The 20,130-nt window shown below is 56.0% G+C and overlaps 1 protein-coding gene across 8 annotated transcripts in view; it reads left to right on the top strand.

Moving 5' to 3' along the window:
• Positions 1-5,565, top strand: part of PALD1 (phosphatase domain containing paladin 1) — an 84,505-nt gene extending 78,940 nt beyond the window's left edge. For all 8 annotated transcript variants that reach the window (XM_079794232.1, XM_079794229.1, XM_079794230.1 and 5 more), the window contains exons 19-20: positions 2,909-3,064; positions 3,791-5,565. In XM_079794232.1, coding sequence (XP_079650358.1) covers positions 2,909-3,064; positions 3,791-3,943 — 309 coding nt within the window. In that variant the 3' untranslated portion in view covers positions 3,944-5,565. The remainder of the gene's footprint in view (positions 1-2,908; positions 3,065-3,790) is intronic.
• Positions 5,566-20,130: the final 14,565 nt, after the last annotated feature.

The following is a 20,130-nucleotide window of genomic DNA, read 5'->3' as shown; positions in this document are numbered from 1 at the left end:
TCATGTGACTGAGCACCCCCACCTCCTGGGGGCGCTGAGAGTTTACATGGCAGAACCAGGCCCAGAGCCCAGCTCATGTTTCCTAGGGAGAGCGAGCCCTGGCTGTCCTGGGCCCTGTCCCCGCCCACCTTCCCCCCCTGGCCCATCCCAAGGCCTATGGATAGTGGGTAAGTCACCGTCCACTCCGCAGCCCGGGATCAGAGACGGCAGAGGCACGAAGGCTGAGTTCTCTGAGGCAGAAGTGGGAGGTGGGGGGCCCCTGTAGCTCCTGGGTTGTAGGACTGTGGCTGAATCATGTCTGGGGGGAAGGGAGTGGGCACCTGGGAACCTTCCTGCAGCAGCTGGAGGCTGACCTGGAGGCAGGAGTGTGTGAGTGTGTGTGTGTGTGTGTGTGTGTGTGTGAGAGCTAGGAAAGGCTTCCGGCTGTGGCCCAGTGGCTGGGGACCGTCTTTCCTGGTCCGGAGGCCTGGGCTGGCTGTGCCCTCCCACCCGTGTCCCAGGAGCCGAGGGCTGTGCCCTCCCACCCGTGTCACTGGGCTGGCTGTGCCTCCCACCCGTGTCCACAGAGAGCTGCTGTGGGCCCTGGGTGAGACGGGGGCCGGGTGCAGAGAGGCATGGTGGTGTGTTCAGGGTGGGCAGCACGCCTGTGGTGGGGGAGGGCACAGCAGGAGTGGGCAGAGAGACCCTGTGGGGGACTGGGCCTGGCTCGGGCCTGCCGCTGAGCCCTGCACGGGGAAGAACCTTGAGAGGCCCCCTGCCTCCTGCATCCATCCCCAGGCGTCTCTGTTAACAGGTCCCACCCCGAAACCTTCATGCGCCCCGAGCTAGGCCATGTGCTCCCTCTGAGCCCCCGAGGGAGGGGAGGGGTCCAGGCTGTGTCCGCAGTCAGGGCCCCGAGAGCTTAGCCTTGCTGACCACTGTCCGGGCCACTGACCAGAGACCTGTGAGGGAGGGGGCCTGAACGGAGCATTCCCATGCAGCCTGTCCTTGTCTGGTCGCCCTCAGAACAGGACCGTGGTCATAATTTCAGTGAGGAAGTGGGGTGGAGCGAGGCCAGGTGACCTGTCCACACCTCCCCGGCAGGAAGTGGGTTTCGGACGCCCTTGGCCTTGCTGTCTGAATCCCTTCCTCCTATCTCCACCCCGGTGCTGAGGGCAGTTGAGGATGTGAATGTGTGTGTGTGCGTGTGCACGTGGTGTGTGTGTGTGCGTGTATGTGAGTATCTGTATGGTGTGAGTGTACATGGTGTGTGTGAGAGGGTATGAGTGGCTGTGTGTGGGGTGTATGTGGTATGTGTGTATATGTGTATCTGCATGGTGTGTGTGTGGTATGATATGTGTGGGGTGTGAGTGTGTTGGTGTGTGGGGGGTGTGCATGTGTGTGATGTGAGTGTGTGAGGTGTGTATGTGATATGATCATTGTGGGGTGTGTATATGTGTGTGTATGTAGTGTGTGTGTGGAATGAGTGTGTGGTGTGTGGTATGTGTGGTGTGAGTTGTGTGTGTGGTGTGAGTGTGTGGTATGTGTGGTGTGAGTGGCGTGAGTGTGTGGTGTGTGTATATGTGTGGTGTGAGTTTGTGGTGTGAGTGTGTATGTGTGTGGTGAGTGTGTGTGTGGGGTGTGATGCGAGTGTGTGGTGTGTGTGGCGTGAGTGTGTGGTGAGTGAGTGTGTGGGGTGTGAGTATGTGGTGTGTGTGGTATGTGTGAGTGTGTGATGTGTGTGTGGTGTGAGTGGTGTGAGTGTGTGTGGTGTGAGTGGTGTGAGTGTGTGGTGTGAGTGTGTGTGGTGTGTGTGGTGTGAGTGGTGTGAGTGAGTGGTGTGTGTGGTGTGAGTGTGGTATGAGTGTGTGGTGTGAGTGTGTGTGGTGTGAGTGTGTGTGGTGTGAGTGGTGTGAGTGAGTGGTATGAGTGAGTGGTGTGAGTGTGTGGTGTGAGTGTGTGGTATGAGTGTGGTGTGAGTGTGTGGTATGAGTGTGGTGTGAGTGTGTGGTGTGAGTGTGTGTGGTGTGAGTGAGTGGTGTGAGTGTGTGGTGTGAGTGTATGGTGTGAGTGTATGGTATGAGTGTGGTGTGAGTGTGTGGTATGAGTGTGGTGTGAGTTTGTGGTGTGAGTGAGTGGTGTGAGTGTGTGGTGTGAGTGTGAGTGTGTGGTGTGAGTGTGTAGTGTGAGTGGTGTGAGTGAGTGGTGTGAGTGTGTGGTGTGAGTGTGTGGTGTGAGTGTGTGGTATGAGTGGTGTGAGTGTGTGGTATGAGTGTGGTGTGAGTGTGTGTGGTGTGAGTGTGAGTGGTGTGAGTGAGTGGTGTGAGTGTGTGGTGTGAGTGTGTGGTATGAGTGTGGTGTGAGTGTGTGGTATGAGTGTGGTGTGTGTGGTGTGAGTGTGTGGTGTGAGTGAGTGGTGTGAGTGTGTGTGGTGTGAGTGTGTGGTGTGAGTGAGTGGTGTAAGTGTGTGGTGTGAGTGTGTGGTATGAGTGGTGTGAGTGTGTTGTGTGAGTGTGTGTGGTGTGAGTGAGTGGTGTGAGTGTGTGGTGTGAGTGTGTGGTGTGAGTGTGTGGTGTGAGTGTGTGGTATGAGTGTGGTGTGAGTGTGTGGTATGTGTGTGGTGTGAGTGTGTGGTGTGAGTGAGTGGTGTGAGTGTGTGTGGTGTGAGTGTGTGGTGTGAGTGTGTGGTATGAGTGGTGTGAGTGTGTTGTGTGAGTGTGTGTGGTGTGAGTGTGTGTGGTGTGAGTGAGTGGTGTGAGTGTGTGGTATGAGTGTGTGGTATGGTGTGGTGTGAGTGTGTGTGGTGTGAGTGTGTGGTGTGAGTGTGTGGTATGAGTGTGTGGTATGAGTGTGTGGTGTGAGTGTGTGTGGGTGCACGTGTGTTGGGTGGGGAGGACCCCTGCTGACTCCCGCCTGGCGCCCTCTGCAGGTGAAGGCAGCCAAATCGGAGCAGGAGGCCCGGAGGCTGCAGCTGCGGAGCCTGCAGTACCTGGAGCGCTATGTCTACCTGGTGCTCTTCAACGCTTACCTCCACCTGGAGAAGGCGGACTCCTGGCCGAGGCCTTTCAGCACCTGGATGCGGGAGGTGAGAGAGGGGGAAGGCGAGGCTGCCTGGAGAGGCCCTGTGGGCGGGAAGCCTTCTCATCTTTATTCTATTTGGCTGAGATTTTGTCTCGTTTGACCTGGGTCGCCAGCATGGTGTCTGTGCTTGGCAGGCCGGCAGTAAGTCTGACGAGTGAACGAGGTGGTGGCTGAATGCATGAGGAGGCGGGAGGAGACCAGGTGTGGGTCAGGCGGCCCCTGCTCTGGGTGTCCCCAAGGCAGCCTGGCCTGGCCTCTTCATGCCCAGTATGTGCTCAGCCCGTACCCACTCTGCAAAGGGCAAGGTGCACGGTAGCTCAGCCCTGCCACCTGCCAGTGCGACCCTGGGCAAGTTCGTGAACCCCGTTAATCTGCTGCCTCAACATTGAAATGAACACACGTGGCTACTGTGGGCACCACCTCAGAGGGATGGTGAGGGCTCCCTCTGCCAGGCGCTGGGCTAGCAGGTGACTCACAGGCGACTGTTGCTCTCCCATCTGCAAGGAGCACGGAGCACGGAGCACGGAGCACACGGCGAGTCTGGGGCCCAGGGCTGCCTCCTGCCAGCTCAGCGCTCTGGCTGGGGTCCCAGTGAGCTGCACACGTTTGCGTTTTGTAACGAGGTGGCAGCCCTGCCTCCAGAGAGGGAAGGAAGGCACGAAGGGGGCAGGGGGCCCGGATGACACCCTCCCTCCCCTGGAATGCAGCCCCTCTCTTCTGTCCTCCCCAGGTGGCTGCGAAGGCCGGGGTCTATGAGATCCTCAACCAGCTGGGCTTCCCCGAGCTCCAGGGCACGGAGGACCAGCCCTTCTCCAGGCTGCGCTGCCGGTGGCAGGAGCAGAGCCACAGCCTGGAGCCCTTCGCCGCCGGGGACTTCCTGTAGGATGGATTCCCCTGCCCCGTCCCCTCCCGCAGGACCCCTCGAAGGCTGGGGGCGCCCTTCACTGAAGTGGCCCTGAGCTGCCAGTTCCCCAGCTTCCCAGAGAGACGGGGCTGGGGTGGGACCCCGTTTTGTGACAGGGCTCTTTATAGGACAGTGACACGCAGTCATACGCGTGAGTGACAGGCTGAGGACAGCCTCGGGAGGGCCCAGGGCGGACCCTCGCAGCCCTCCAAGCAGCTCACTCCCCAAGTTGCCAAACAAAGCTACTTGCCACGGCCACTGCCCCCCTCCCCCTCCCCTCCCCTCCCAGAGCAGGTCTGGGGCCCCTGCGCAGAGCAGCGGCCAGTGTTGGTTTCCTGTCATTCCTTCAATGCTCTCCCTCTTGGCTCCCCCCCTTCAGCTGCCTGGCACTGCCCTCGGGGCCCCGGGCTCCCTGGGGCGTGGACAGCGCTCTGGGTGGCTTTGTGACTTTAAAGGCGGCTTTACTTGGTTTTCTTGCCTCTCGTGCCCGTCTCCAACCCCATGGCGTGGTGGGTGCTGCAGAGACCTTGGCCTCTCCTGCCCCCCCCGCCCCCCGCCCCAACCTCCGGGGGCTGGCAGGACTGTGGAGTTTTCTAAGCAGCCGGAAACACCAGGGAGTCCCTCTCAGGGAAAGAAAGAGCTTCCAGAAGGTAGAGCAGCACCATGGAATGAGCCAGCTCCATTTGCCCGGGAGCCCGGTGGGCGGTGCTGAGTAAGCCACAGCCCCAGCCTTGGTCCCTCCGCCCCTCCTCCCGCCCGCCCAAGGGGGTGCCCCGCCTGCGGCAGCAGGGACCCTCAGGGGGGCGGCGACCTGAGCGAGCAGTGGAGCGTGAGCGTGGGCTAAGGGTGGCCTGAGGGATCCCCGGATTGCAGACCATTCTTGCCGAGGACCACGGAGCTGCCTTCCAGCGGGAGCAGAAGGGGCCATGCACTGCTGACCTCGAGGGTCTGCTGTGTCCAGGCCGCAGGAGGCTGCTCAGAAGAGGCAGGGGAGGCAGGGGGGTTGAGCTGAGCCTGGCAGCGCTTCCTCTGGGGCCGGGGGCCTGTGGATACCCAGGGGCTGACCAGTGGGGAGGCTGTGCCCCTGGCCGTTTGCTGTGGCCCGCGGGGCCTCCCTGTGGTTGCGTGCATGCACTTCTCCGGAAGAACAGGTGGTTGTGTCCCTGGCCACGGCATTTGCAAAGGGGAGAGGAGGCTGAAGTGGTTCACATGCACCTCGTATTGGGAAATATTTGACCCTCTGGGCTGATTTCTTTTTGCAAAACTACTGTATGTCTGTTCACTACCTTTCCAGATTTGTTGTTTTTGTTTTTGTTATTTTTGCATGTATTACAAAGTTTTAGTTTCTCTGCAGACACGGTCTAGGTGAGGGGTCGGAGACCAGGACTGAACTGGGAGGGAGCCTGGGTGTTCTCGTGGCTGGCCCTGACTTTCAGCTGTGCTGGGACCACTTGCCGGTCCCGTCACCGCTCTGCCTCAGTATTCCCATCTGCAAATGGGAGAATAATACTTGCCTACCTACCTCACAGGGGTGTTGTGAGGATTCATTTGTGACTTTTTTTGTACAGAGCTTTTGAGCATTAAAAACAGCTAAATGTGAAGTGCGCCTGGCTGCTGACTTGTCTTTCGTGTGGGCGGGTGTTACAGAACTGATGCATGCTGGGGTCCCTGCTCCTCCAGAGTAAGGGCAAGTGGGAGGGGGGGTGAGTGGAGAGCATCTACCCTTGAGGGGTCCCCAATCTCAGAAAAGGTGGCTTTTTTTTCTAGACACCCCTTTCCTTCTTTCACATTTCCCAGTGTGCCTTCCCATGTCACTCAGGATGCCCAGAGCTGTCCTGCTGAGCCCTTCCTTGAAGAAAGCTTCAGCACAGGCGAATTCACACTAAAGTGTGAAGGACTGCTACATCCAGGGACATGAAACAAGGTGGAATTTCAGGGGCTATGAAGGAGGGTGGACCTCAGCCTCCATTTTCTCCCCCTACCAGGTTCATGGCCCCTGCAGGGCCCGGATGCGTGAACATTTGCATTGGGCAATGGGTGTGTAAAGAGGCGGTGGGGGGAGTGAGGCAGAGGGAGCACTGACCCTGGCTCCCGCCCAGACTCTTCCAGGAGTAGGGGAACAGGCCCCGTGGGATGCAGTTCTGAGGTCCGCTGGGGGTGGGCAGAATGGAACTCGGAGCCCCCATGCAGCTGGAGTTGGGCGTCTTTCCAGGCTGGGAGGGGCGGCCTCCGGGGCTTATTTCATAGCACGTCGTTATTTCCCATGATGCTTCGTGTGGTTTCTGAATGCAAGTGTAGAGGTGTGAGCACCAGGGCGTGTGCATGTGTGTATGTGTGTGCGTGTGCGTGTGTGTATGTGTGTGTGTGTGTGTGTGTGGGGGGGCAGTCCTCACTTCTCTGCCTGGAATCGGGGGTCTCAGTGGGGATGCACAGAAGGGGGTGGTTTGTTCGTGGGTGTGTCCCCCAAGCTCCCTGCCTGCTCCAGCCTGCGGAGGGCGTGTAGCCGTGACGGGGACAGCACTGGCCCACATGCAGGGGCTCCTCCGGCCAATGGCATCCTCAGCCTCTGACACACGAGTGGCTGTAGGATGGCGCCTGACCCACAGTGAGTACCTCGTCAGTCTCTGCCCTCGCTCAGCCGTAGACCCCCACTGCCCACCCACACGTCTTGTCTAAAAACCACACAAATCTTAACAAACGTGTATTCCTGTGTAACCCAACCCCCTCTCAAGATCTACAACCTGACCTGTGGGTTATGTTTCATGTTAACATTTGTAAACAGTACCTCAAAGGACATCGTCAAACACACGTCTTTGTGTAGGTATGGTTCGAGCTCCTGGGACTGCGTGTTACTGAAAGTGGCCCCCGCCAATGAAGGGACGGTAAGCGTGGTCAGTGGAAGGTCTCGTGGGAGCCCTTGGGAGGGAGGCAACAGGGGCTGGGCCGGCCGGACTCGGGAACTGGCCTGGAAGCCCTCCGTGACATCCACGAGCGTGCACCGCTCTGACCCCCAGGAGAACCCGCTACAGGGAACGGTTGACTCAACCGCCAGCTACTGCGCCGTGGGACCTCAGACCGTGCTCCCCGCCAGCGCTCTCTCCCCTCAGTCACCGCTTCAGACGAGGACTGAGTCCGTGATTCCTGCCCATCCCTGTGCTCCTCCACCCGGCAGCGCAGCTCGTGTGGGGCCTCCCGTCGGTCTGCCTCGAGGTCCCAGAGCCACGGGCAGCGTGGGGCTCTGCCGAAGGCCCTCTGCCGCCGTCTGCTCCCTCCTTCACCCTTCCCAGAGGCTCCCCAAACGCATCTCCTGCACATCGAGTCCCTCCTGGGTGCCTGCTGCTCTGAGGACCTGAACAACACACCCTCACTCTGCCTGGTCCTCTCTGGGGCTGCTGTGCCCTCTGATGAAGGTCAGCTGCCCCTGTCACTCTTGGGGAAAATGACCGCCCTGGTTTCCAATTTCATACGTTTCCGTTCTCCCCAGATGAAGTCACCTTTCTCCCTCTCGCCCTGTCCCCCATCTCAAGTGTGAGGCCACCGATCCTGTGTACTGTGACCCCGTGGTGGAGGGGTGGCAAGAGAGGATGGTGGGGGGGGGTTGTAGTGAGCTGAGTCGGTACCCCCACCTCTGCCTATGGCGGTGCCAACCTGGTTATTTCCTAAGTAAAGGGGTCGCCCCTGTGGGAGGTTTCGGAGATGCGCCTTTATTTGTCCTGAAATGTCTGTTCAAATGGCAGTTACTGAGCACGCTGCTTTCCAGCGCCTGCCCGCACTGCCGCCTACGTTTTTAAAAGAGTTCTTGCCAATTTTGTGGTTCAAAACAGAATCTCATACTTATTTAACTTTATATTTCTTTTCAATGAGTAGTGAGGCTGAACTTTTTTCGTGTTTATTGGCCATATATACTTTTCTCTTATAGGTTGTCTGTGTCCTTTGCTGACTTATTTTATTTTATTGACTTGTAAAGATGGGGGCACTTTATTTCTTACCCACGTTGCGTTATCGTTAGCTTTAAATATCACCAGACACGCGTGCTCCCTCACAGCCTGTCCGCTCAGAGAGTCCGTGCCCCAGGGTGCCCCGCCGCGGCCCTGCTGCCAGACCAATGATCACCTTTGCTTGTTTCACTACATCCTCTATCAGAGCACTTGCCTTGTCAGGCACTCCTCCTCCCATTCAGCGTGCCAACAACAGCACCGGTGGGTATCACGGTCCCCGTTTGCAGGCGGGATGCTGAGGCCCAGCCAGTGTCTGATTGCCAGCTGTAGCTCATTCCAGAGGAGGATGTCGGAGCCAGCTCTGGATGTCGGAGCCAGCTCTGGGTGCCGGAATCCTCTCTGACAGTTTCCATGATGGGGGACAGAACTGTCTGCTTCGGGAAGAGTGTCCTTGCTGTGGAGGGTTGGGGGGCGGGGAGGTGGGAGGGGAAAGCATGACTACTTTGAAAACCCTCCCTCAAGGTCTTGTGGTTCTCGGACTCGATGCTGTTCAAACCCCTATGTGCTTTCAAGAGGTTGCCCTCAACACCCACAAGAAAGGCCGTTTCCTCTGAGTCACACGGATAGATTATCTGTGACGCGGGCCTTTTAAGTTTCACTTTGTACTTCTTCTTGGCTTATTCTTTCCTTTTCCTACCATCCACCCACCTCACCCATCAACAAACCCTGCGTGACAGCATGTCTACGCAGCCCAAAAGCAATTTTCATTCTTTCTTTGAACTAAACGAGGCCATCTTCTGGGCTGAACGAAACACCAATAGTTTATGAAAATACCCATTTCCCCATTCCCACCCCGATGTTTGAGGTCACCAGTCTTTTTAATTTTTGCCAATCTGATTAAAAAAACCCATCTTTTATTTTTAACTTAATGTGACTTTCTCAATTACTAATGAAATGGGACAGCTTTTCATATTTTTATTGGCCACTTGGATCTAATCTCTATGTGCTTGCTTGTTTTTCTACTGGGTTGCCTTTTTAAATTAATAGGCATAAACTTTTAGTACAATTTGTCTCCTATATAGATATAGATATACAGCCAAGTCTTTCTACCAGTTTGTCTTGTAACTTTTTTGTTGTTGTTAATCCTCACCCAAGGATATTTTTCCATTGATTTTTAGAGAGTGGAAGGGAGAGGGAGAGACACAGAGCGAGAAACATTGATGTGAGAGAGACACATCAATTGGTTGACTCCCACATGTGCCCCAACCAGGACCTGGGATCAAGCCAGCAACCAAGGTATGTGTTCTTGACCGGAATTGAACCCGGGGCCCTTCAGTCCGCAGGCCAACGCTCTATCCACTGAGCCAAACCAGCCAGGGCTGTCTTGTAACTTTTTTAGAGTGCACTGTGTCAGAGAGAAGTTATGTTATTTTGCAGTCAAATGAATGCCTTTTGTATTTTGTCTTGTGTAAGCAGATCTTCCCCACCCGAGGTTAGATATCCATTTCCTACGTTTTCTTTGACTACTTGCACAGTGTCCTTCATGTGAGTGCTTTAATTCATCTGGGATACATTTTTATGTGTGAATGACATGAGGTGGCGAATACAGGTTTTTTCCAAATGGGTATCCAGTTGGCCCCACTCCTTGAACGACAGCCTCATCATTAGATCCCCATGCACATGTGGGTCCGTAGAGTAGACATGTGGTTGTCATTGCCCAGCATCCACTCAATTCCGGGGACCATATCTGACTTGTGTCTCACGAGGGGAGGTTATGTCCTTGTCAGGTGGGCTAAGTTTCTCCCAAGGGTTTTGGGAGAGAATCTGAAGAACGCAGGCTGAGTGGACAAAGCCACCTGCTGCCCCCTCCTCCCCTGGAAGGGGAGCCCTGGGGGGGGGGCGTGTATCTGTGGAAGCCCTTAGAGGAGGGCGGGCCAGGGGGTCTCTGAAAGCACTGGGTGGAGGGGGCTGTGGCCATGTGAGATGACCCTCTCCCCGAGGTTTCCTGGGTCTCTCCATCTCTCCCTTCTGCGCTCGGCTGGTCCATTCTGACGGGCCCTTGCCCCACCTGCCTCGGATCCCCATCGGTGCACCTGCGGGCATTCTCTCCGCCGGGCCCACTCTCTCCCGGGCTGAGGACAGCAGGATGGTGGCTTCGTACAGACATTTTCCAGGGAAGGTTGCTGAGGAGGAAAGTGGGTCCCAGCAGGACGTTGGTGGGGAGGGGGGCGAGGAAGGCCAGCAGCGCACGGGCTGTGGTGGGCTGTTCTGTCCCCGCGGCTCCGCGCACAGCACCGTCTCTGTGGGCGTTTCCTGAATGAACAGATACTACTGAGCATCTCATATGTGCCTGACAGATTGCTTCATTCCTCCAGCCTCGGTTTCTTTGTAAAGTGGAGCGTACGATGCTCCGCCGCCCTGGACACCCTGGAGCATGCGCAGGCCTCCCCCGCTGTCTCTGGGACCTGAGGCAGGACAGGTGTCGCCCCGTGAGCAGGGCCCTTTTCGGTGCTGCCGTGCCTTCCTGTGTGTGGCATTTCCACATCAGATCCTCCCCCGCACCTGGGCGCACGTGTGATCCGAACCCCTGGCTTAGCTGTTGGTGCGTCTAGGGGACACCTGAGGGACTGGGGACTCACGGGAGGCCTCAGCAAGGAAGGTCACTTGGCAAGCGAGGGTGTGGCCCAGCGCACACATCTGGTGTGGGAAAGCCTTGGCCGCGTGTGCGCTCCAGATGGTACCAATCAGGGCTCCTGCCCAGTGTCGTTGATGCAACAGAGACAGAAACAAACAAATGCTTTTTGGGGGACATAATTAGGGAAGAAATGGCCAGAACTTCTAAGTCATTGAACCTCCTAAAGGAAAACCCTAGTGTTATTTTCCTATGCACTACAGATGATAGTCGAGAATAAGCTACTGCACCACCCCGCCGGGGTCCCTGCGGCACATGCTGAGAGAGGAATCACGAGGGGTCAGGTGCGGTTTATAAGCTAATTTGCACGGTTGGCTTCACAAGCACACCTGCACGGTTTCAGTTGTTTCCGAAGGACTTGCGAGCAGATTGGGCTCTTCGCAGAGGCCCAGGACCCCTGCCATCCCGTTTGCCCTGCGAGTTGGTGCAGCAAACCCGAGTTTTGTTTTGCTTTTAAAATCACAAACAGATGTTTATGTTTAGACTGTGGCTCCAGTTTAAACACAGGCTTTTCTATTTCTCTTCTGCCCAGCTCGCTGCGTAAGGGGCAGGAGGTGCCCCTCCCCTGAGCGGCCTCCAGCATCTGCTGCCCCCTCAGCCCGGGCTTCCAGGGAGGGAGGGCCCTGGGGACGGAAGGGAGTGGGGCCCTTGCTAAGGAGTGGGGCCTTCTGGGCCGGTCTGCATGGCCTTGAGAAAGCCCCTCTCCTGTCCTGCCCCGGTGGGGCGGGGGGGGGGGGGGGCTTACCTGCCAGCTGAGGTGCTAGAGAGGCAGAGAGGAGGGTCAGCATGCCAGCTCCAGCTCCTATTTTCCCCTCAAGCTCCGGGCAATTCCCAGCCCAGCCTCCCCACCCTCTGCTGGCCCTCTGGTGTGAATCTCACCTTCCCAGCGCTAAGCAACTGGGGGACTTGGGAAGTAAGCTATCAAACCTTTCTTGGCTTCAGTTTCCTTATCTGTAAAGCGGGCTCTTAGGACAATGAAATGAAATAATGCAGTTCTCAGGGCCTGTCCCCTGGTGGGCACTGAAGAAACGGCAGAGAAAGGCGAGAACCAGCAAGAAGCCCTGAGGTCCCATTCTCACTTCCACACGCATGAGTTTGTGCCTCTTTGGCACAAGTCTGAGGGCGGGGCCCCTGGGCTGGCTCTGATCCGAAGTCCCTTCCTCCAAACACAGGGCTCTTCATGCTGTGGGTCTTAAACTGTTTCGAGGTGAAAGGGGGAATAGTTGGGGTGCAGTTGGCTTTTCTGTGTGGGGACAGGTAGTGGTGGGGGGCTGCTCCCGGGCAAGGGGCAGGTGAGGAGGGAGGAGCCAGAGCTTTCCTCCCAGCCCAGCCTCTTCTCAGGAGCAGGGCTCCAGTGCCCACATGCCCCCCTCTCCGCCCCCCATCTCCCTCCTCCCTTCCTCTCCAGTCTCATTGTCCCTCCACCCCCACCCCAGGCCAAACAATCTGTTCTCAGTCATGTTAATTAGCTTTGGTCCAACAAATGTTTTCTTGTTTGTGATTTCTCTTTCAGATCAGGCTAGGTGGGAATTCTGAGATGACAGGCCACGGCTCCTACCCTGATGGGCTCATAGTCCTCTGTGTGTGTGTTTGTGTGTGTGTGTGTGTGTGTGTGTGTGTGTGTGTGTGTGTGTGTGTGTTGTATATATGTAAACATTCATTTATTCATTCATTCATTCATTCAACAATGTTTATTGAGCACTTACTCTGTGCCAGGCCTGGCCCCTGCTAGGGCCTATGGGGACAGTGATGAATAAGACAGAATGAGATAGTCCACCAGGCAAGAGGACCCCAAGGCCCAGTAACAGGTGCCCACCAATCCAGCTTTCTTCTTGCTCCCTATCCTCACTGTCCGGTGACCATGGATCCATGATCAAGTCCTGATTTGACAGGTGGAAAGGTAGGGGCAGGAAGGCCAAGGCAGAGAGGGTAACTAAGAAGGTGGGAGTAGGCTGTGGAAACAGGTGGTTTCTCAAAAGGTCAGACAGAACTGCCATATGACCCAGCACTCCAGTCCTAGGTGTATGTCTGAAGGGAGTGAAAGCAGGGACTCAAACATTTCCTGGTGCCTCAGTGTTCATAGCGACATTATTTACCATAGCCCAGATGTGGAAACCACCCAAGTGTCCATCAATAGATGACTGGATAAGAAAAACGATATAGCCATACGATGGAATATTACACACCCATGAAAAGGAACGCAGGCCTGACACATGCTCCAACACGGATGGACTTGGAAACATTATACTAAGGGAAAGCAGCCAGACCCAGAAGACAAATGCAGGGTGGGGCAAAAGTAGATTTACAGTTGTTCTAAATTGTATGGAAAACAATACAACAATTAATAAATAGCAATACAAGAATAAACTCTATGTTTAGCATACTCATAACTGTACCTTACTTTTGCCCACCCTTGTATTGTCTGATTTCACCTATAGGAGGTGCCTGTAATAGGCAAATTCATAAGGATGAAAAGCAGAATAGAGCTTACCAGAGGCTGGTGGGGGTGTGTTAGTACTTGTTTCACGGCTGGAGCTGATAAAAACATGTCAGGAGTGTACAGGAGTGATACTTACACAGCACTGTGAATGTAATCAGTGAACTCACACTTACAAATGGTTACAATGATAAATACTGCACTAGGTATATTTTATCACGTTTTTAAAAAGCGAGTGGCAGGGTGGCATGGGGAGACTGCTCCTCTTGAGAGCATCCCCTAAAACGGGTCCCTGTCAGCCAGTGAAGGCCTTGTGTTGAAGGTGGTGGTGAGGACGATGGCGGAGAGACAGGGCGCAGCGCACTCCCCACATTCAGGAGTCAGTGCGGTCTGGTGGAGAAGGTGCAGACAAAGGGGAGGGGAAGATGCTCAGCTTTCTGTATCTCTCATGTCCACAACGGCCCGAGTCCCTCCACGCGTAGGCTCGTTGGGAGGATTAAATGACTGGATACACGTACAGTCCTTAAAACACTACATTAACCGCTCAAGAAATGTTATTTCTTTTTTTTTTCTTCTTTTATAAAAATGTTTTTATTGATTTTTAGAGAGAGAGGAAGGGAGAGGGAGAAGAGAAAGAGAGATAGAAACATCGATTGGCTGCCTCCTGCATGCCCCCCGCGCCTCCCCCCCCCCCCCCCAGGGGATGGAGCCTGTGACCTGGGCCTGTGCCCCGACTGGTAATCAAACCAGTGACCTCTTGGTGCATGGGATGACGCTCAACCACTGAATATCACCGCTGGGAAAGAGACGTGATTTCTTAGTATTTCGTTGGTGGTGTCAGTGAGAGAGAAATAATGGAAGTGAAGAGGCAAGGCAAGGGAGCGAGGTCTCTCTCAACGACTCCCACGTGGGAAAACGCTTTACAAAATAAAAACCCTCGAAGTGCCACGTTACCACGGAGAGGGAGAGGCCCGGGTGGTACCGATGTCCTCCCTTAATGACCACCTCCCGACGGTGCAGGGCCTCGGCGGAGGAACGAGTCCGAAAGGCGATGCTGCCTGTGAGTAGAGAGAGGAACGGGAGACCCAGGCGTTGGCCTGGAGGCCACTTCACTGCAGGCGGGTGAGTGAGGAGGGAAATTCGGGTTTCCAGGGGAAAAGCCATTGTCCTGCCTGGAACTGATGTCTCTGCCTTTTTAAGATGAAACCAGGAGCCAGCTGTTGTGGGGAGTGACTGTGAGCCCAGATGTGCACTTGGAGCCCCACCGTAAACACATTCTGATTATACCTGCAAAACAGCAGCTGTGCCGGCTCTGACCCCGGGGTCGTGTACCCGGGCCTTTGAGAAGAGAGAGGCAAATGGGCTTCTTCAAGCATCAGGACAGCGGTGCCTGCCTGCCGAGCAGATTCACGCTGTGGGTCCATTCAGCCACGGCTGCTAAGGGCCAGGCCTAGATGCGTATGGAATCAGGGCCCGGCCCCTCTGAGTGGGACAGCAGAGCAGAAGTCTCTGTTCTAGCCCCTTGTTTTTCAGGTGGGGTCTGCAGGGGAGTTTTATGTGATTCCAATGTGCTGAGAGAATGGATGGAGGTGGGGCTCAGTCTCCTATCAAAATCCAGGCTCACCTAAAGCTCTCTATGGCTAGTCTGGGGTGCGTGTGTGACCGGGGTCATGTCATCTGTGGGCTGGGCTTCAGTCTTTGGCTGCTCCTGAGGGTCCCGTCTGTGAGGGGGTGGGTCTCTTTCTGGGTGACACTAACCCTAGCCACCTGTGAGAATCTCACCTGTGCCCCGGTCTCAGCCGCACCAGACCTACCCCCATCCCGAGCAGTGGAGAGCCAGGCAGACAGTCTGCCCCGGCCGGTGTGTGGCCACCTGGGCCGTGGAGGTCTTGGCTGGAAAGGACCTCATCAGGCAGCAGGGGCGGGAGGGGGAGAAGAGTCCATGAGCAGGTGAAGGTGGTGGGCCTGGCCCTTCTCGGTCACAACCTTCCTAGGCCAAGTGGGCACCAGCTGTGGCCAGAGAAGCAGCTCCCCAGCTGGAACCGAGTCCACCGAGCAGGAAGAGGGCTGGTCGGTAACACCGAAGAGGTTTCCCTCAGCCCCGCGAGAGGTTCTCATTTCTGTGGTCAGTAACGGAGAGCAGGCGCCGCCCAGCCCCACGCCACCTCTCCCGGGGCAGTGTGTGTCCCCTCTGTGACTCCTTCTGGGTGTCCCCGCTGTGGCGGCCCGGACTGGAATCAGCCCAGTGGTTCTTCGGCCCAACCAAGTCTGAGGTGGGGCCAGAGAGCTATACACACAGAATCCCTAACCACGGCCAGGCTGGACGTCACAAGGAGGCAGTGTAACACGATGGCTCATTTCTTCCACATGCAGAACAGCTGCCTCCAGAGGCACCGAGCTCTCTGACTCTGGGAGAGTTTGAGCAGAGGCTAGAAGGCTGCTTGGTGGATTTCATTCATTCATTCATTCATTCATTCACCCATCTAATCATCCATCAATATTTTTCAAGCATCAAACTTATACCAGGTGCTGGCTTAATTGATTCAACTATGAATAAGATAGAAATGGCCTTTGGCCCTTGGGAAAGAATGGGAACTATAGGAGCAGAGTAGTAGGGGTCCTGACTTCAACCTGGCAGTCAGAGAAGGCTTCCTGGAGGAAGCCACATTTGAAGCTGAAGCCTGAAGGCCAAGGAGGACTTAGGACAGAGGAGACAAGTCCCAGAAAGAGGAGGCAGCATGTGTGAAGGGCCAGAGAGCGCATGGCCCACAGAGGAACCAATATGCTCAGGGAGGCGGGGCTTAGCGAGGGGAGAACGGAGTGGAGAGTGGGGTCGGCATTAGGAGGTTTGAGTTTCATCCCAAGAGCCACAAGGAACCAATGAAGGGTTTTAAGCAAGGCAATGATGTGGTAAGATGTGCTTCTCAGCTGGTTTCCCCAGAGGCAGACCCTGAGACAGGGGCTGGGTAGTTTATGTGGGAGGTGATTCCAGGAAATACCCGTAGGGGAGCGGGGAATTGAGACGGGGAAGGGAGTCAGCCAAGAGAGCGTGTGTGGCCAAGCCAGTCCTCTCTGTGGGCCTGGAGCTTAATCCTGCTGGGAGCTCTGGGAGCCAGCACACTCTTCCTGCTGTTATTCCCCTTCAGGGGAGGGAGCTGGGGTACATATAGACCGCCTGCTTGGGCCAGTGAGCACTGTTCTGGGCTGGGCAGGGCATGGGCACCTCCCCAAAGCCGTGATCTTCCAATGGGGCAGACAGAGTGGGCTGCAGTATGGGCCTTCAGAGAGAGATGCAGGGGCTGGCTTAGAGGGGGCCCCAGGGGACACGGGCAGTGTGTGGGCACCACTGTGGCTATGGGCGGTGAGGCAGGCAGGGCAGACAGCAGCCTGGAGATCAGTGAGGAGGCCACAGGAGGAGATGGTGGTAGCCTGGCTGGAGAAGCTGTGGTGATGGGCAGAAGGGGACAATGTCAGGATGCAGAGATGGCTGGCCTCGCTGACAGATGTGGGGGAACAAAGAACACTGTAGAGGACTTGCAAAGCCACAAGGGGCTCCTGCACCTCCCCAAGGCTCTCCCTCATCTCCTTCTGCAGGCCCTCCCCTGCCCACATCTGAGACAGGGCCCCAGCCCCAGGCAGCCAGGGGCCAGACCTCAAAGACCACGGAGCATGTTTGAAGGCAGATGAAGGTGCTGCAGCAACTGCTTAAAAACACAAACTGGGCTGTCGTCAGCACCAGCCCAAGTCTTGGAAGAGATCACGTGGACCGTGTGTGTGTGTGTGTGTGTGTGTGTGTGTGTGTGTGTGTAGGTATGTGAAAAGTGAGAGAAAAGCAATCCAGCCAACCCCCTTCCCCAGCGTCACCCTGCCCCCCGTATCTTCCATTATGTCTCCCGTCTGGCCTCATGAGGACAGACGCCCTGCGTGGCTTCCTCACTGGCCACCCAGGATCGGCTCACAGTAGGTGCTCAGTCTGTTGACAGATGGAACTGGGAATGGTCCCTGCCCTTCTGAGCTTCATGCCTTTGGGAGGGAGGTGCTGGGCACAGTGGAGTGGTGGCTCTAAGGACATGGGCCCACCAGGGTGGGGTGGGAGAATGGTTGAAAAGGGGTGTGCATGATGAAGCAGGGAGGGAGAAGAAGATGGGTGGGGTCATCCGCCAGCGTTTATAGTCACTAGCACTAGACTCCAAGTCTGGATGAAATAAATAGAAAACCAATGACTAAGTGGGGGGAGGGAATGCCCACAGCCATGACTTGCAGGATAATGTCCCTTTTATGGGTCACCCTCCCTTCGCTGGCACCTTCCCCTCTCCCCTACCGGAGCTTCCTGGGACTGCCTCCGGCATAAATGATCTGCACTCAGATCCTGACCTTTTGTGAAGAGACCCCACACCTGGGACAGGTGCATCCAACCAGCAGACCCAGTCATATGTCCTTTCCTAGTGACAGGAGAGGTGGGGAAGCAAGAACTGGGCATTTTCGGCTTCTGGGTGGGGGAGGTGGCTCTGGTTCCCACCAGGACCTATAGGTGGTGTGCCCTCAGGGTCCCAATAGGAAGCCGTCTCAGTCCGTTTGGGCTGCTAAAACGAAACGCCACAGAAATTTATTTCTCACAGTTCCGGAGGCTGGAAGTCCAAGATCAAGGTGCCGGCAGATTCCGCGGGCCCACTCTCTGGTTCCCAGACGCTGCCTTCTCGCCGTGTCCTCACATGGTGGGAAGGGCAGAGGTCTCTCTGGGCCCCTTCTAAGGGCAGTGATCCCACGTAATCACCCCCCAGAGGCCCTCCTCCTCATAGCATCACCTTGGGGATTATGTTTTCAACATATGGATTTGGGGGGGCACCAACACTAGCATAAGCCAGTGACATATTCAGGTTATACTAATTTGAGGGAATTTGTTTATACAGGGCCTGCTTACAAAGGTGTGGGGGTGTGGGGAGGCATGGAGGACAGTGCCGTCACTCAGGATTCACATCAGCAGAGCTGTTACAGGTCTGAAGGGATGAGGGGAGGGGCGGTTGTTGGAATCCAGGAAGAAAGAGAGAGTGTGCAGACGCTCCCTGGAGAGGAAGAGGGACCGAGCGGACCCAAGGCCGCCTCCCTGAGAGATACCGAGTGGAGTAAATGCCTAATCTCCGAGCTCTCCCCTCCGTCCAGCCTCTGCCCACTGGCAGGCAGGCTCGGATGGACGGGTCAGCCTCCTGGGCCGGAGCAGGGAGGAGCAGGGTGCAGACCGGACCTGGAGGGCAAATGGAAGGCATCTGGCACAGTGGAGAACTTCTCGGACAAACACGGGGCCTCAGGTGTGACAAAGTGCCTCCATGTCCATGTGGGGTGGAAACAAAAATGTGCTGTGTTTTGTTAGGGCTGAGGGCTCCATAGCAGCCCCTCGACAAGAGCGGGCCTTGGTCATCTCCGGACATTCCTCTCTGAGCCCTGCTGCTCTCTCCAAAGTCGTGCTGGATGGAGCGCCAGGACACGAAGACACCTGGCCACCAACGTCGGCACCCACAGTCCCGTCCCTTCTCCTCCTGGCCTCCCTCTCCCTTCAGGTGAACCAGGAGGGTTAACCAGGTAGCCATTCAGGAGCCCTTTCAGAAGAGCACTGACCCAGAAAGGCTCACGGTGCGCTGAGAAGGGAATAAAGCAGATTGTCCTTTTGGGGAAACCAAGGCCCAGGGAGCAGAGGGGCTTGTTGGAGGTCACCGACCACGTGGGTACTTGACCAAGACCCCCACCGCTCATCAGAGCCGCTCCCTCAGCCTGCCCTGGCCCTGCTTGCCCACCCATGTTTATTTTCAAGGAGTGCAGCAGCCAGCGTGAAGTTTCAAGATTTCTCTCCTGCTCTTGTTTGTGTGTGTGGCTGTGAACGGAAACCTGTTAAGAACGGTGGTTTTAAACTGGCTTTTGGCACTCGCCCGTCCCTCCCATCCCACTTGAGGATTCAGGCTCCGTGTACTATCACTTGGGGCTTCACACAAGCCGCGAGGGGCTTAATTTACAGGGGGTTTCAAAGATAATCAGGAGGCCTGTGCCGGCAGCTCTGAGCCCCGACCACGGCCTTGCACAGCCTGCGGGCCTGTTCCTAGGCCTGTGTCCCCGGCACAGGAAACCCAGGCCATTTCATTTTACATCAGACCCCAGGGCTCTGGCGTTTCCTGCACGCTGACCAGGTAGCCCTCCAACACCTCCTGCTTGGACCCATGGCCCCCTCTTCTGAGGCTGTGGGACAGGGGAGAGCTGGTCAGCCTCTCCATGGGTCCTGATGAAGTAGTTTCCAAACTGATTGCTCCAGATCAAGGATGGCCCTCATCCATGTTCTCTTTGGTTGGTCCCATGTTTTCCCACATCAGGCTTTTTTTTTTTTTTTTTTTTACAAGGTGAAACGAATTGTTAACAATTAGAAGTCAAATTGGGATTTCTGGTTACTTTAAGAATCTAGCCCTAACCAGTTTGACTCAGTGGATAGAGCGTTGGCCTGCGGACTGAAAGGTCCCAGGTTCAATTCCAGTCAAGGGCATGTACCTTGGTTGTGGGCACATCCCCAGTAGGAGGTGTGCAGGAGGCAGCTGATCAATGTTTCTCTCTCATCGATGTTTCTAACTCTCTATCCCTCTCCCTTCCTCTCTGTAAAAAAATCAATAAAATATATATAAAGAATCTAGAAGACTTGGCAGCACTGGGCTCACATTCCTGCCTGTGAATGTTTGGCTGGTGCAGAGCTGCAGCCTCCCCACCCCCTAGAGAAGACCTGGGCCCTTCAGTTCACCATAGCCCCCCCTCCCCCCCGCCCCACTCCCTATGTCCTCACAGCTGGGAGCTGAATGTCCATTGCCATGTGTCACCAAGCTGATGCTGCCGTTTCTCAAATCAGAGAGTTATGAGGAAAGTAAAATAGGTTGGGTCCCCCCCATTCCCAACAGGAGTGGGAAACAAGTTCCGTATCCCTGCCTGCCGCGGGGGTGAGCCACCTGCCCCGTGGTGGGGTTGCGAGAGTAGACGTTTATCTCCAGGGCTGCGTTGGTCCCCACCCTCTCCTCTGTCACAGCCGCCACCGTTACAGTTGTCGTCAGGTCGCGTTTATTGGTTCTCTGGC

This window comes from Cnephaeus nilssonii (genome assembly GCF_951640355.1).
Source record: "Cnephaeus nilssonii genome assembly, chromosome: 16".
Lineage (NCBI taxonomy): Eukaryota > Metazoa > Chordata > Mammalia > Chiroptera > Vespertilionidae > Cnephaeus > Cnephaeus nilssonii.
The sequence above is the reverse complement of the archived record's forward strand: the minus strand, read 5'-3'. Positions and strand labels throughout refer to the sequence as shown.